The sequence below is a fragment of the Plutella xylostella genome, chromosome 24, assembly GCF_932276165.1.
Source record: "Plutella xylostella chromosome 24, ilPluXylo3.1, whole genome shotgun sequence".
Lineage (NCBI taxonomy): Eukaryota > Metazoa > Arthropoda > Insecta > Lepidoptera > Plutellidae > Plutella > Plutella xylostella.
The window spans coordinates 3,937,860-3,953,851 of NC_064004.1; the positions used below are offsets into that span (position 1 = coordinate 3,937,860).

Here is a 15,992-nt window from a genome sequence, read left to right on the forward strand (position 1 = left end):
CGTTCTCCTTGATGACGGCGGAGGGCGGCTTGTCTGGCGCGGGGGGCCCCTCGTCTTCATCTGAGCTGTCGTGCCGCTGCAGCTTCTTGGCCACCTCGATGTGCTTACCAACTCTGCTCAATAGCGATCACAGGCTACCCTTGATTCATCACGCTACAACCTACGCAAGCATGCGCCGGGAGTGCAGATCTGCGGCCCCTACACGGGTTCGTTATCGACGTCAATAATGCGCGTTCCACCTATCACAGTGCTGTATTTATGGCGAATCGCGATATAGTGACGTTTATCTACGTTTAGAGCCCGTGTAGCGACAGCTGCATCATCATGCGGGTTTTTCACACACTCTCGCGCGATCTTGGATTCACTATACTATAGTAACCCTGCGACGATTGGTGGTATGGCAGGGATATGATCGGATGCAGTCGATTCAAGCAGCATTGCTTATCTGCCAAATGTGACGTAACTTGTATAGGTCTGACAGATATTTGACAGATAGGCGATGCTGCTTTAAGATTTTTGATTGCTAATGTGTCGGTGATTATGGTATACGGTAGCTGATCTTGTCTTGCTAGGCAAGGTGCCAGTATAACTCACCATTGACCCCGTTCTCCTTGATGACGGCGGAGGGCGGCTTGTCTGGCGCGGGGGGCCCCTCGTCTTCATCTGAGCTGTCGTGCCGCTGCAGCTTCTTGGCCACCTCGATGTGCTAACCAACTGTGCTATAAAGCAATTCACATACTACCCGCATCACTCGCACCTTCGTTTTGTGGATTCAGTATACTGCAACCCGTCGGGGTCACCAAAATTCACCACCACCGACCATTAGGAAACGACAATCTTTAATCAGCATTCCTTATTTGCCAAATGTGACGTAACTTGTATAGGTCTGACAGATTTTTGACAGATAAGCGATGCTGCTTTAGGATTGATTTTGATTCTTAATGTGTCGGTGGTTGGTAAGGTAGCTGATCTTGTCTTGCTAGGCTACTATACCATACTAGGCTAAGTACCAGTATCACTCACCATTAACCCCGTTCTCCTTGATGACGGCGGAGGGCGGCTTGTCTGGCGCGGGAGGCCCCTCGTCTTCATCTGAGCTGTCGTGCCGCTGCAGCTTCTTGGCCACCTCGATGTGCTAACCAACTCTGTTATAAAGCAATTCACATACTACCCGAATCACCCGCACCTTCGTTTTGTCGATTCACTATACTGCAACCCGTCGGGGTCACCAAAATTCACCACCACCGACCATTAGGGAACGGCAATCTTTAACCAGCATTCCTTATCTGCTCAATGTGACCTAACTTGTATGGGTCTGACAGATGTTTGACAGATAATGGATGCTGCTTTAGGATTGATTTTATTTATTTATTTATAAACACTTTATTGTACATTATAAAGTTACAATTAAAAAAGGTGAAGAACATTAAAAGAAAACTAACAATGTACAAAGGATTTTGATTTCATTTAGGATTGTTGACTGCTAATGTGTCGGTGGTTGGTAAGGTAGCTGATCTTGTCTCGCTAGGCTACTATACTAGGCTAGGTGCCAGTATAACTCACCATTGACCCCGTTCTCCTTGATGACGGCGGAGGGCGGCTTGTCTGGCGCGGGGGGCCCCTCGTCCTCATCTGAGCTGTCGTGCCGCTGCAGCTTCTTCGCCACCTCGATGTGCTGGCGCCCATACTGGAAGAGGAAGGCGGGGTTAGGAAGTGGTCGACACATGTGAGAAGGTAGATGAATGGATAAAGTAGACAAAACAGTAGGGCAACCACCCCCGAATTCCACCCCAGAACTATGTAACTTATTCTAGCCCTAAGGTCTCTTTGTACCTACCCCATTTTTATGACTAAAAGTGATTTCTTACAGACAACCTTCGGGTGGAAATAAGAAAGCTTCATCGAAGGAATACCCGTTTTAACACTATGTTCGTTTGATGTAAAACGCATGGTGACGAATCGAAAGCGCTGACGACTTGTCAGGCAACTGCTTAAGGTCAAGTTTAAGGTGTAAGTGGAAGTCATGAGTGTAGAAAAACAACGGACTGAAGGCTGTTACTATACATCTGTAACCGTTTAATTTTTCACCTGAGTAATACCACCATTTCTAACATATCGGTGTTTAAATGAGATAATAGCAAAGCTTGCTGGATTGAAGTGGAAGGATCTGCCGCTGTCCAAGATAAGACAGAATGGAGAAGTCTTCTCAAAGGCCTATGTCCCTACTAAGTGACGTCAGTAGGGTTACTCAAGCTTAACATAAAGTTACGAAAAACAGCTGCCACCCCATACAATGAGATAGAGTCGTAGTCGTGTGTAATGCGGCAGCGCTACTAAACTTAGCAACTTGAAGTGACCCCCAGGATATATGTCGACGTATCATCTTATAAAGGCAACATTGCCACATACATACGTAGAACGTACAACACCTTTCGTTACGAACAGAACCGGCACAGGAAAGCGCGTATCCGTCGAAACGTAAACATTGGCACAAAGTATTTAAATATTTCAATTCAATGCTAATGTAAGTACGTTTGCTATTCTGTAGTTTGAAGGACATCTCCTATATAATTATATTCGTCGCCGATTTCCATTTCGGCATCAGGGCGTATACTTAGGTATTACATAAAGAGGCATAATGTAATGAAAACTGAGCTGCTTATGTGTGCCACATACAAAAATAACTTAGTTACATTGTGGGTCTCGGTTGCTGTTTCGGCAGCAGTCGATAAGCCTAGTCAGGAGCCTTCGGGCCACTTGAAAACATCTGACAGTCGATAGTGACGGTTTCCCGACAACTCTCACACGAGCTTGCTTCGCGTAGAAGTTGCTTTAAAAGATACCCGGGAAAACAAACATCTATCCATTCATACTTAAGACTCTTACGAGTAAAAACTTTTACCTGCGTGAAGTTAGCAGCCTAAAGTTAGCAGCCTTTGAATACGCGACCAAATTAAGATGGTCACTTCAGTCATTGCATACTTTATCAATTAAAACACGTAAAAAGCCCCAAAAACATTGGAATAATAATGCTAGGTATTTATATAAACACTAAAATATGTTCTAAAATAAATAAATTCTAAAAAATACGACGTTTACTTACTGACGCTCTTGTTGGTTATTTATTTTTTATTGATATTTTGTATGGGGGCACCAAGATGCTATAGACCTGCCCGCATCAAACCTGGTTTATTATGTGTGGTGTGTCATTAGAAAATACTGACAGAAGTTTCATCAACATTGAAACGGGATAGCAGGTGTCCAGGAGCCACTTTCTGACGGATTTTGGGTGAAAAATTGACAATATTTAACGAATATTCAAGTTTGCAGGTGGAACCTGAAGAGATTCAGCTGCAAATGATAATTCATATGAAATTAATTATTAAAACCTAGAAATGGTTTTCAGCAATTTCAGATTAAATGACTTTTGGTGAATATTCAAGGTGAAAACCAAAAAATAAAACTTAGCAGCCCAAGATTAACATTTTGTATGGGGGCACCAAGATGCTATAGACCTGCCCGCATCTCACCTGGTTTATTATGTGTGTTGTGTCATAAGAAAACACTGACAGAAGTTTCATCAACATTGAAACGGTACAGCAGGTGTCCAGGAGCCACTTTCTGACAGATTTTGGGTGAAAAATGGTCAATATTTCACGAATATTCAAGTTTGCAGGTGGAACCTGAAGAGATTCAGCTGCAAATGATAGTTCATATGAAAGGTATTATTAATACCTAGAAACGGTTTTCAGCAATTTCAGATTAAATGACTTTTGGTGAATATTCAAGGTGAAAACCAAAAAATAAAACTTAGCAGCCCAAGATTAACATTTTGTATGGGGGCACCAAGATGCTATAGACCTGCCCGCATCTCACCTGGTTTATTATGTGTGTTGTGTCATTAGAAAACACTGAAAGAAGTTTCATCAAAATTGAAACGGCATAGCAGGTGTCCAGGAGCCACTTTCTGACGGATTTTGGGTGAAAAATTGACAATATTTAACGAATATTCAAGTTTGCAGGTGGAGCCTGAACAGGTACAGCTGCAAATGATAGTTCATATGAAAGGTATTATTATACCTAGAAATGGTTTTCAGCAATTTCAGATTAAATGACTTTTGTTGAATATTCAAGGTGAAAAAAAAAAAAAAACTTAAATTAAACACCCAAAATCCGTCAGAAAGTGGCTCCTGGACACCTGCTATACCGTTTCAATGTTAATGAAACTTCTGTCAGTATTTTCTAATGACACACCACACATAATAAACCAGGTTAGATGCGGGCAGGTCTATAGCATCTTGGTGCCCCCATACAAAATGTTAATCTTGGGCTGCTAAGTTTTATTTTTTGATTTTCACCTTGAAGAGTCACCAAAAGTCATTTAATCTGAAATTGCTGAAAAGCATACCATGATGCATCCCATAAGACTTCTATAATTTGAATCAATATCATTCTTCTCTCCTTTTTCAAATTTCATGCCAATTTCTAATGGTGTGCCAACAGGCTTACAGTCTGACATATTAAATTGCTCCAATACTTTCATTATGTAATTTTTCTGATCAAGAGTAATCTTATTTTCTTCCTGTCTCAAGTTCATTCCCAATATATGATTAGCTCGACCAAGATCTCTCATTTCAAATGTGCTCATCAGTTCTTCCTTTAGTTTTTCTTTTTCAGGAGTATCCTTGCTGAATAGTAATATGTCATCAACATAAAGGGCTAGTATAATGAGATCTCCTGCATCATCCGTTTTAATATAAACACAGGGTTCACTGACTGATCTTCTGAACTTCAGGTTTAACAATGCATTATCTATCTTATCATACCAACTTTTTGAGGCTTGTTTTAGACCATATATTGCTTTATTCAATTTGAATACATACTCTTCTTTGCCTTCCACTTTGTACCCATCTGGCTGCTCCATGAAAACAGTTTCTGCAAGATCACCATTTAAAAATGCTGTTTTCACATCCATATGGTCCACATGCATATTCAGATTGACAGCTAGAGCAAGTAAGGTACGTATGGTAGAGTATCTTACCACAGGTGAGTAGGTTTCCTTGTAATCTATTCCATATCTCTGAGTAAATCCTTTAGCAACAAGTCGGGCTTTATAGCGTTTCAACTCACCATTCGGTCCCAGCTTTTTCTTAAAGACCCATTTGCACTTGACAGCTTTCTTTCCTTCAGGTAGTAATGTTAGATTCCAAGCTTTATTTTTCTCAAAGGATTCATACTCATCTGCTATTGCCTTCTTCCAGTGTTCTTTTTCAGGACTGGATAGTGCATCTTGTATTGTTAACGGTTCATCAGATTGGCACATCTCTGTTGCACTCCGCACTATGGCAGCAGATTCCTCTACATCTTCATAATCACTTGATGTTGCATCTGTAGCCATACCAGGGGTCCACGTCGCATCTGAAGCATTATCAGAAACACAAGAATCAGAATCAGTGTGGCTAGAATCTAATATCTCTATGACAGGCATGAGCTCTTCTTCTTCATCTCTTTGACTAGCATTTTCATTATCTTCAATATTACTTGTGAGTTTTATTTGACTACTGGTAGCACTGTCATCCTTAAGTAATTTAAGATCTGAAGCCATTTTGTTTTCTAAAAATTGAACATCTCTTGACTTAATGCATTTAGAAAGATCCTCTGGGTCAATTAACCTATAGCCTTTTGATTCCGTGCAGTAGCCCACAAATATGTACCTCTTACTTTTAGCATCTAGTTTTCTTCGTTTTTGACCTGGTATCATAGCATAAGCAACACAGCCAAATGTTCTCAGGTTAGATAAATCTACTTTATTACCTGTCCATTTCTCCTCGGGCGTGGTGCCTTTCACTGCCCTGCTAGGCGACTTGTTTTTAATGTAGATTGCTGTGTTCACAGCCTCCGCCCAGAGCCTTTTGTCCATTCCAGCGTCTTGCAGCATGCACCGAGCTGCTTCCATAATTGTACGATTTGCTCTCTCCGCGACACCATTTTGCTGCGGGCAGTATGGCACTGTGGTCTGGTGCTCGATGCCATGCTCTCTCAGAAACATCTGAAATTGGTTATTGACATATTCACATCCATTATCTGTTCTAATTTTCTTTATTTTCAAATCAGTTTGGTTTTCTACATAGCTCTTAAACATCTTAAATACTGAAAACACTTCATCTTTAGTCTTAATGAAATAGCCAAAGGTCATTCTTGTGTAATCATCTATGAATGTTAGCAGATATCTAGCACCACTATAAGAGGAAACTGACATTGGACCACACAAATCTGAGTGTATAAGGCCTAGTTTATCTGTTGCCCTATTATAAGATTGTTCCGGAAACGGCAATCTGCTTTGTTTCCCTTCAATGCATGCAACACAAGGACTATGTTTTCCACCAGTATAATTAATTCCATTAGCCATACCGTTTTTAAGTAGATCCATGCTTCGTCTATTCAGATGTCCGAGTCTCCGATGCCATAACTCCTGGGTTGACTGAGCCTTGCACAATTTTACAGTCTCAACTGGTTGGCTCTCATTAGTAAACTGAGCCACTGCCGGTAGTGTAGAAGATGGCCCACACTCGGACAGAACCACTGACTCACACGCTGCCACCGCTGCTAGCTGATTTTCAGTTGTACACTTTGGAATCTCCATGTTTAGTTGATAAACATCATTTACTTTAGTAGCACTTGCAATCACTGTCCCACCAAAGCAAATACTGCACTCTTGACTGTCAAAATGCACCTGAAGACCCTTAGCTGTCATCTTACTGACAGAGAGCAAACTCGTAGACAAGTCCGGCACATAAATAACATCACTTATTTTTGTTATTTCTTGTTTTCCATTTAACAATAGTTCTACATCACCGTGTCCTTCACTATTTATTTTCTGATTATTTGCAACTGTCACTAACCGAGGATTGTCCACAACATAGTTTTTTAATAAGTTTTTGTTGTTTGTCATGTGAGAAGTAGCACCAGAGTCCACATACCACGCATTCGAGTTAATGTCCACTGCTAATGCTGTTAGTAATGTTCCATTCCATGCCTTTTCACAATCCTCACCACTTTTATTTATAGTTTTCAATGGACAGTTTCTAGCAAAATGACCTGATTGTTTACAAACATAACACTTAACCCTCGAGTGTTTGTTTACACCTCTTGATAACCTATTTGTCAACAATGCACTTTCTTCACATTTATCAAAGTCTCTGCGCAAGTTCTCTTGCAATAGTTTACTTTTCACGTTTTCACTGCACAGTTTAATGTTTGAATTTTCCAATGTCATTATAAGTGGATCGTAGTCTGCCGGTAAACCACTTAAAATTGGACGTAGTTACGCAGAAAGGCCCCAATCCACAACTTCGTCAAAATTGAGTTATATACTAGAACATGCTATTTAATGTAGTGTCTACCTGTCAAGAAAACAAACACAGTAAAAAACCAACTACAACATACTTTTTTGATGTGGGGGACCAACCCACATTGTATGAAACACACATTTTTTAGTTTCACATAAAGGACTCAAACTGTTTGAGTCTTTTTACAGAAACGCATTTCCTATGAAACCATGAAAAAATTAGTTTTTCATAAAAGACTCAAGCGCTCTGAGTCGTTTTAGAGAAATACGTATTCATTAAAAAAAGACAATTTGTATTTAGCAGAAAGGACTCAACCCGTCTGAGTCGTTTTAGAGAAATACTTATTCATTGAAAAAAGACAATTTGTATTTAGCAGAAAGGACTCAAACCGTCTTGAGTCGTTTTAGCGAAATACTTATTGATTGAAAGAAGTCAATTTGTATTTAGCAGAAAGGACTCAAACTGTCTGAGTTGTTTCATAGAATATAAGTTTTTAATAAAACAGTTCAAATTTTATTTGACAGAAAGGATTCAAACTGTTTTTGTTCCGTCTCTTGGCCACTATTCTGTCACCGCATTTTTCCACCTTCCGTCCCCCCACGAGCCAAGTGTCCTGTCACTCCCATTTCAGTTCGGCGACCCGCATACCGACGTTGAACACTTTCCTCTTTTGACGGATCACCACGTTGGGAATACGTCTAAGCGAAATACTTAACATGGCTCTCTCTATAGCTCTTTGTTGAACTCTGATTCGGTGCACAGTTTCGTTGGTCATCGTCTATGTATCGGCACCGTATGTTAGTGTGGGCAAGTCACATTAGCAATTAACAATCCATAAGCAGCGTCGCTCGACTCTCAAACATCTATCAGATTCATACAAGTTACCCCCGATTTGATAAGCGAGCGACGATGCCTAAGGATTGTTAATGGCTAATTTTCGGTGGTGGTAACTCCAAAGGAATGTCACAAGGTGACTTGGTTCTTACACGACTGTCGGACCGCGAACCAAATCGACCATATTTTGATTATTCGAAAATGAAGACATTCACTTCTAGATGTTAGAAATACTTAAGAAGGGTTGCTAAAGTCAAGAGTGATCACCACTTAGTCGTTGGAAAAATCTGCTTGACGATAGCGGGAGCTCAGAAGCAGGCCACAAGATCTGCCAAAGATGTCACTGTAAATAAGCTGCAAGACCCAGAAGTCAGAAGATAACTTAGTATCCAGACGCACAACAAATACCATCAACCTACTAAGTGTGGGCGACGCGACGCGCCTCAATCAAAGATAACTGCAGCCTTACTCCCAGCGATGAGTGGCTGAATCGATTTCACAAATATCGCTAATTTCGTACTCCCACCGCACATTTTTGCGGCTCATTGTGTTATGACGTCACGCAAACCGTTCAGTGAAAATTATAGCGTTACTAAGCCAGAAATTCGCACCACGAGCTCATCACACAGAGTAGATTATAATGTCAAAATTGCACTGAGCCGCCCCTTTGAAAAAAGTTCCTATTCTTGCAACGCAAAGCCATAACAATGGCTAATTTTCCTATTTTTGTAAGAAAAAGAGCCTGTAATTATACCTACAAAGTGGTGTGAAAGTAGTTACTGAGGATACGTGAGGATTGCAAACCAGTCTCCCTGGATATTCAAAGGAGTTGACGGACAGTTTGATTGAAGACTTTAGCTCCATGAAACTAGCTGATTTTAGCGTAAAAAATAAGGTGAGTTTCCACGAACATAATAGAGGTACGTGTGAAAGTCTCTTCAACTTAAGGCGGTGATCCATTCGCGAGCAAAACCTCCAATAACCTCTAAGTCCGCGGTCTAAAAAACCTCCAACGAGGTTACAAAAAGAAGGTTTGCTGAAGTAAAGTGAAGTTGGTCTGGAAGCACGCCACGACTTTCCCAATGATGAGTGTAGACTGTTTGGTTCGCTAATGGATCACCAACGAGATTCGACAAGCCAACAAGCAAAAATCTATACCGTCGCCTCGCCAGTGGATGACCGCCTTAACTCTCATGTTCTTAATAACAAAGACAAACCTTATTTTAACATCTGCCACCTATCTTTGTTTAAACCACCTATGTTTGGTCTCGCTCCAGCTAAGTCCAGTGGCTAACAAAATGTATACCTACTAATAATAATAATAAGATAAACCTTCGTATACTACCATAATGTCTGTAACCTAAACCCCATGATACTAACCAGAATTTTGGTATTTTTAGGTTTTTACTGCGTTGCAACTGGCTCCAGACTGGAATTTATAACCAAGACTAAATATTCAAGTGCCTATCTGAAGTACTTAACAACAAGTTGTATTAAGATCTTATGAAGTTAATACCTACATAAGAAACTAAATTGGCATATCATTCTGCTACTGAGTAAGTCACTTAAGCTGATAAACACTTTAATTTTATGATGCACTGAAAGTATGAAAAATAATTTACTTGGCTTGCTTATCTAGATTCTCTATCTATATAAAATATTATTTGATTCATCTGTTTTCTAAGTACCTTAGGATTAAACTGTAGTGCTGCGGTGGGTATCTTTTGTAGTAAAAAATATACCTATGCTGGCTCGATCTCCACCTACTACAGAAACAAGACTATCTATTCTTGGACCAACAGAAAGCCTATTTCAGCTATTGGAACACCCAGGCTTGCTGCTCCATTTTACTCGAGAGCTAGGCTGGCTGAGCTAAAATTAAGGGGATATGTACAAAGGTTCCACTCAAGAGAGCCACGTACAGGAGCTTCACCACCTCTCAGAATAGAATAGAAAATCTACTAAATAAAGTTGTATCAATACCTTGATAGTACAGTCAGCAATAGATATTTATGCCACCCCAGTAACGAAAATTTGATCCTCATGGGTGGAATAATAATATTTTATCTATACTTACTAACTTAAGTATTACTTACCTTAATATCAGTTATCATTATTTTCCATGTTACATAAATATTACCTATCAGTGGTCATAATATCTAAGGTATTGCGTTGGGGTGGCATACATATCTCTTTGGTTGACTGTACAATATATTATTATTATATCCTAACCTATAGAATTACTATTAATCTATATTTCTATCTTATTTCAGATAATCAAGAAGCAGTTTTTTTAGCTAATAGAAGAGAAGCTTATGCTTGATATTTCAGAACACCAACAGAACGCCTATTTCAGCTATTGGAACACCCAGGCTTGCTGCTCCATTTTACTCGAGAGCTAGGCTGGCTGAGCTAAAATTAAGGGGATATGTACAAAGGTTCCACTCAAGAGAGCCACGTACAGGAGCTTCACCACCTCTCAGAATAGAATAGAAAATCTACTAAATAAAGTTGTATCAATACCTTGATAGTACAGTCAGCAATAGATATTTATGCCACCCCAGTAACGAAAATTTGATCCTCATGGGTGGAATAATAATATTTTATCTATACTTACTAACTTAAGTATTACTTACCTTAATATCAGTTATCATTATTTTCCATGTTACATAAATATTACCTATCAGTGGTCATAATATCTAAGGGCTTGCGTTGGGGTGGCATACATATCTCTTTTCTTGACTGTACAATATATTATTATTATATCCTAACCTATAGAATTACTATTAATCTATATTTCTATCTTATTTCAGATAATCAAGAAGCAGTTTTTTAGCTAATAGAAGAGAAGCTTATGCTTGATATTTCAGAACACTAATAATAATTGTGATGTGATTTAATATATGATGAAACACAAAATACAGCAAAAACCATGTTTCATTTCATTATTTACCTGTTGATGTTGCACTTGACTAAGAGGTCATTCATGATCCTATTGATTTATAAAGGCTTGATAGGAAGTATTCCTTCTTAGTCCGGCAATGATAACATTGCAACATGGAAGAATTGTATAAGTAACATTGTAAGTTGTACTTTTAATATATGGATACCTACCAGGTATACTAACTTTTACCTGTTGCAATGTTATACCCTTGCTATTTCACCTACTGAGTAGAGTGGCAAGACAGTACTCTTGGCTGATCTAAAACCATTCCGTGGATCACAATTTAACAGTGCTCAGCGGAGGACACTGTCTCGGGCCGCTCTATTTGGTGGTGTGATCAGGGTGTTAGCATTATCTGCTTTATGAAGATTAGGTAGACACATTTTTTATGTTTAAAGCAGGGTTTACTTACATGATAACATTGTGTTTTTACATAAGCAGACACTTGGTCCATGCATAATGTTACAACTCTTATTACTAGTTATTACTGCTTTTTCTTAGAACTGCTTTAAACATAAAGAATAAAAAATAAAACAGCCGCATTCAACTTTTAATATGATTAATACATTACGAGTAATCGTTTATAGAGTTTACAATGCATGAGTCTAATAAGTACACACCTAAACTATGATCACTTACGACTTACGAACTTTTGGATTTCGATATGATTATGGAATTGTATTAAGTATGTGGTTGAAAGCACGATCTTAGAGTATGGGTTTGCACTTATTATTCAGAAATATTATCACGGTACAAGATATTTTCAGTATTTCACTGTAATTGTAGGTTATGTTGAGTACCTATTTTTTCAATAAATTTCCGCCTTGAGTTAAAACTTTCACAAGATATTTCCTTGGCTATACGGTGACACGCAACGTCTTCTTCTTCTTTCTGTAAACAATGATTGATAGTTTAATATCTATAACTTTGTAACAAATTATCGTAATATTTTATCGGTCTATTTTATAAATCGAGTCGATCTGAGTCTGCAACTTAACCACTCCATCAGAATACTATACTTACGTCATATTATTATGTATTTAGTGCACAAATATCTATTTAAATAAGGAAATTCCATTTGTAATTTTGTTTTATCATTGTTATTGTATGTTGTATGAATGAAGTGGAGGGAGTGCAGTGTTGCCGCAACGGAGTTCTCAAAACGCACATATCCAGCGCTGAAAACGTACATTTAGGATTAAAACCGTACATGAGCTGTTTTTTTACTAAAATCACTCAATTTAGCTTTTCCAGCTCTTTCGCACCTGCTCGTCAGCAGAAGTACTATATTTTAATAGATTTTAGTCGTGAGAAACGTACCTATATTCATTATAGCATTTTAAAAAGTGTTACAATGTCCTAAAACCTTCAGAGTAGGTAGCCCGCAGTTTTATGTATGATATACTTATACTCATTGTAATCATGTAATAATCATATTGGTTGAGAAAATAATCATACAAGAAAATAAAAATCGTAACTAATTGTGGTTAATAATTTTTTTGCTGCGATTCCAAAAAAAATACGTAAAATAGTCCATAAACAAAGATTTTACACATGATAATCATGATATTGGAAGTTAAGTTTAAATGGTACATTACATGGACCAATTATATACACATTACACATGGGAGGCTAAAATAGTACGTCAAATGTGTAAAATGTACGCTAATGGCAACACTGAGGGAGTGTTTTCACAGGTTCACAGAGTATTTTGATTTTTAGTTTGAATGCGTTCAAAAGCCCCTAATTTCATATTTTAACGTTTACAAAGTTAAGTTTTTGTGAATAATAAGTAAAAAATGGCATGAGTGATGACTTTAACCTAGTGTTTAATAAGTATTTTAATTAATATTTTACTAACATTGAAAAAATAAAAACATAATATGGACTGATGATTACCGGATTTCTTATTTCAAGCTTCGCTAGTACTTCGAACGCACACCAATTTTTTCCTTGTCAGAGCGAGAAAAAACACAAGATCTTATACAATTTTATAGAGCGACATCTCTTTCTTTCACCTCTATTGAAATACGGAACGCAACATCGGCCTGATATCGGCTTACTTCGGCTACCGTTTCAAAAATAATCACTAGTCGTTTCTTGATATATTTTCTACGTTGTCCCTGGTCCGCGGCTCAGTCAAAACTGAGGTGGTGGTACCAACTGAATCGGCCTAAATTTTTCAACTGAGTTTTAATTGGCTTTTTTGGATAGCGACTATTAATCGCTGGGAGTAAGGCTGCTGCACTGGCATTAAAAACATGTTTTATGAAAATTGCGAAGAAATAATAAGGCACAAGGAACACTTAAAGAAAGAATGGATGTCTAAAGGAACATGGCATATGATCAACTCTCCAAGGAAGACTTAACATCGAACTAGACTACCATTCTAAAGAAGCACGAGTTGCGTACGAGTATTTTCTTTGTGAACAAAATATCAAACGTAATTTAAAAAAGGACCAACGCTGTTAGTCTGATTCTATATCTTGGAGAAAACAAACAGCGGCTGCCATGAAGGATCTATAGAAAGAATCAAATAAACTTTGCAACAAACCCCAGGATATCTCCTTGTTACTATGGAAGACCGACTTGTAAGATGGTATGACCACATTGCCGAAGTTTTTAAAGATCTAAACCAGTCTGCATCTGAGGATTTGGATGCAGATTCAATAAACCAGGAGCATCTTGTATATCCAGATCTTGATGTATGTCAAGAAGCGTAATCGTAATCATTATGATTATAATAAAATCGATAGCAGTCGTTAAGCCTGCTCAGAGACCTTCGGGCGGCTTGAAAACATCTGACAGTCTGGTTTCCCAATTACCCGTCAACTCTGTCAGCACAAGCTTGCTTGTGTTGGGGTCCACTAACCCACACTGGGACAGAGTAGTGGACTAGGCCTAATCCCTTCCTTCATTGGAAGGAGACCCATGCCCCGGCAGTGGAGATGTGACGGGTCGTGATGATGGTTAATGATTATGAGATTTATAATTATTCTGCATCTTGACATAAATTTTAATATCCAACCGCAAAGTAAAGTCGAAGTGATACGGACCATACGATCACTGAAATCCCACTTTTCAGCGATCGTATGGTAAGCACAGGGAACGACGGATATCCTACGGAGGCATAAAAAGGAGGATAGTTGCAATATACCGAGAATGATGAAGTGAAGTTAGAGTAAAAGAGAATTTTATTTATGTCCAACTTTATCCTTTGAGGTTTGCTTATGTTCATATTGCTTTATCCTGAAAATTATGGGATAAATACGGGTCGTAGACACTTACTAAAAAAGTGGGCTTCCATTTCGTAAAAAATATATCAAAATCGGTTAAGTTGATCCAGAGTTTTGCTCTTGGAAACACATTTCCGGTTAGAATTTTATTTATGCCCAACTTTTTTCTATGAGGTTTGCTTTCCGTCAAAATGCCTTATCCTGAAAATTATGGGATACAAACGGGTCGTAGATACTCACTAAAAACGTAGGCTTCTAATTTGTAAAAAAAATATCAAAATCGGTTAAGTTGATCCAGAGTTTTGCGCTTGGGAACACATTTCCGGTTAGAATTTTATTCATGCCCAACTTTTTTCTATGAGGTTTGCTTTCCGTCAAAATACTTTATCCTGAAAATTATGGGATACAAACGGGTCGTAGATACTCACTAAAAACGTAGGCTTCTATTTTGTAAAAAAAATATCAAAATCGGTTAAGTTGATCCAGAGTTTTGCGCTTGGGAATACAGTTCCGGTTAGATTTTTATATAGATGTAAAATGTTGTTTCCGATTACATTTCAATATAAATTATTTAATAATAGGTTTACTTTTGATATATAATTTTTATTTTGTGTAAAAAAGTAATGTCTTGTGTCTACAATATAAATATTTTACTTTAAAAACCATAATGTTATTTAAAAAAATATTTTATAAAAATAAATATTTGGTTGGATCCTTTCTGCGAAACGTTGAATTTCCCTGCTTGCATAGAAAAAGCAATTTAGGAGAAAGGATCCAAGTGCATATTTTCCTTAATAACTCAATAAATATTCGTTATAGCTACACCATGATTTGCAACAGTAAAATAACAATAAATATGCATAATTTAAGATAATTTCCACATATAAGAGGCTTTTCATTGCTGAAGAATACCGATTAGAACTTTAAACGTCTATATCTCAGAACTAGGTTTGTGTGGGTTGAGTCCTTTCTGCGTAACTACGTCCAATTATCACTGAGAGAAAATCATCGTCCAACGGGGCGTTTATGTCTCTTAGTTGTTGATCTAAGTCGGTGATCTTCGTCAGATAAGCTTCCATGTCACTAAATAGTTCTAGCTTCAGCCCAAACAGTGTACGCAAAAGACCGAGTCTTCTACATAACCCGCGATCTTCATAAGCCGTTTTTAGGTTAGTCCAGGCTTCGTATCCAGTCTTAGCATTTCGTACATGAGAAAATGACGACGGCTGTACCATCAAGCAAATCTTTGCGAGCGCCTTCTGTTGTTTGCGATCATCTGTGACCTTGGGTGCTCCCGGCGACGACTCTTCGATGCAGTCCCACAAGTCTTCGTGTATCAAATACATACGCATTAGAAATTTCCAGTTCCCGTAGTTAGCGATACCATTTAGCTTTTCAAAGTTTACGGAAATTCCTGAACTTGTGGCAGAAGACATGGCGACGCCACCGGCTCCAACCGGCGCCATATCACTTTTATCCATCTTGATTTATGGATAATTTAATCAAAAATACTCTTGAACTTTTATTTTTCGCGCATCCTGGGCCCATAACCTGATGGAACAGGGCTTTAAATAAACAGGATTCCTTTAGTAAATTAGTATTTATTCAAAAATAATTTTGCACAAACAT

The 15,992-nt window shown here is 38.3% G+C and overlaps 1 protein-coding gene and 2 long non-coding RNA genes across 8 annotated transcripts in view; 1 reads left to right on the forward strand and 2 right to left on the reverse strand.

Moving 5' to 3' along the window:
- LOC105389960 (glycerol-3-phosphate acyltransferase 3) overlaps nucleotides 1-15,992 on the reverse strand; it is a 47,970-nt gene that overhangs the window by 14,471 nt on the left and 17,507 nt on the right. For 2 of the 4 annotated variants that reach the window (XM_038110564.2, XM_038110562.2), the window contains exon 2: nucleotides 1,564-1,687. In XM_038110564.2, the coding sequence (XP_037966492.1) occupies nucleotides 1,564-1,687 (124 nt within the window). Of the gene's footprint in view, nucleotides 1-1,023; nucleotides 1,133-1,563; nucleotides 1,688-15,992 lie in introns of all 4 variants that reach the window. The other 2 variants (XM_048629935.1, XM_048629934.1) reach the window with 2 other exon arrangements.
- LOC125490506 lies at nucleotides 8,639-11,113 on the forward strand. 3 transcript variants are annotated; one of them, XR_007267714.1, is made up of 3 exons: nucleotides 8,639-9,078; nucleotides 9,584-9,739; nucleotides 10,457-11,113. It is a non-coding gene; the product is annotated as an uncharacterized LOC125490506 (long non-coding RNA). The 3 variants fall into 3 exon arrangements; XR_007267715.1 differs by lacking the exon at nucleotides 8,639-9,078 and adding an exon at nucleotides 9,087-9,103; XR_007267713.1 differs by lacking the exon at nucleotides 8,639-9,078 and having other exon boundaries at nucleotides 9,135-9,739.
- On the reverse strand, nucleotides 11,670-13,368 carry LOC125490504. Its single transcript, XR_007267711.1, has 2 exons — nucleotides 12,151-13,368; nucleotides 11,670-12,018 (listed from the first exon to the last, which is right to left on the reverse strand). It is a non-coding gene; the product is annotated as an uncharacterized LOC125490504 (long non-coding RNA).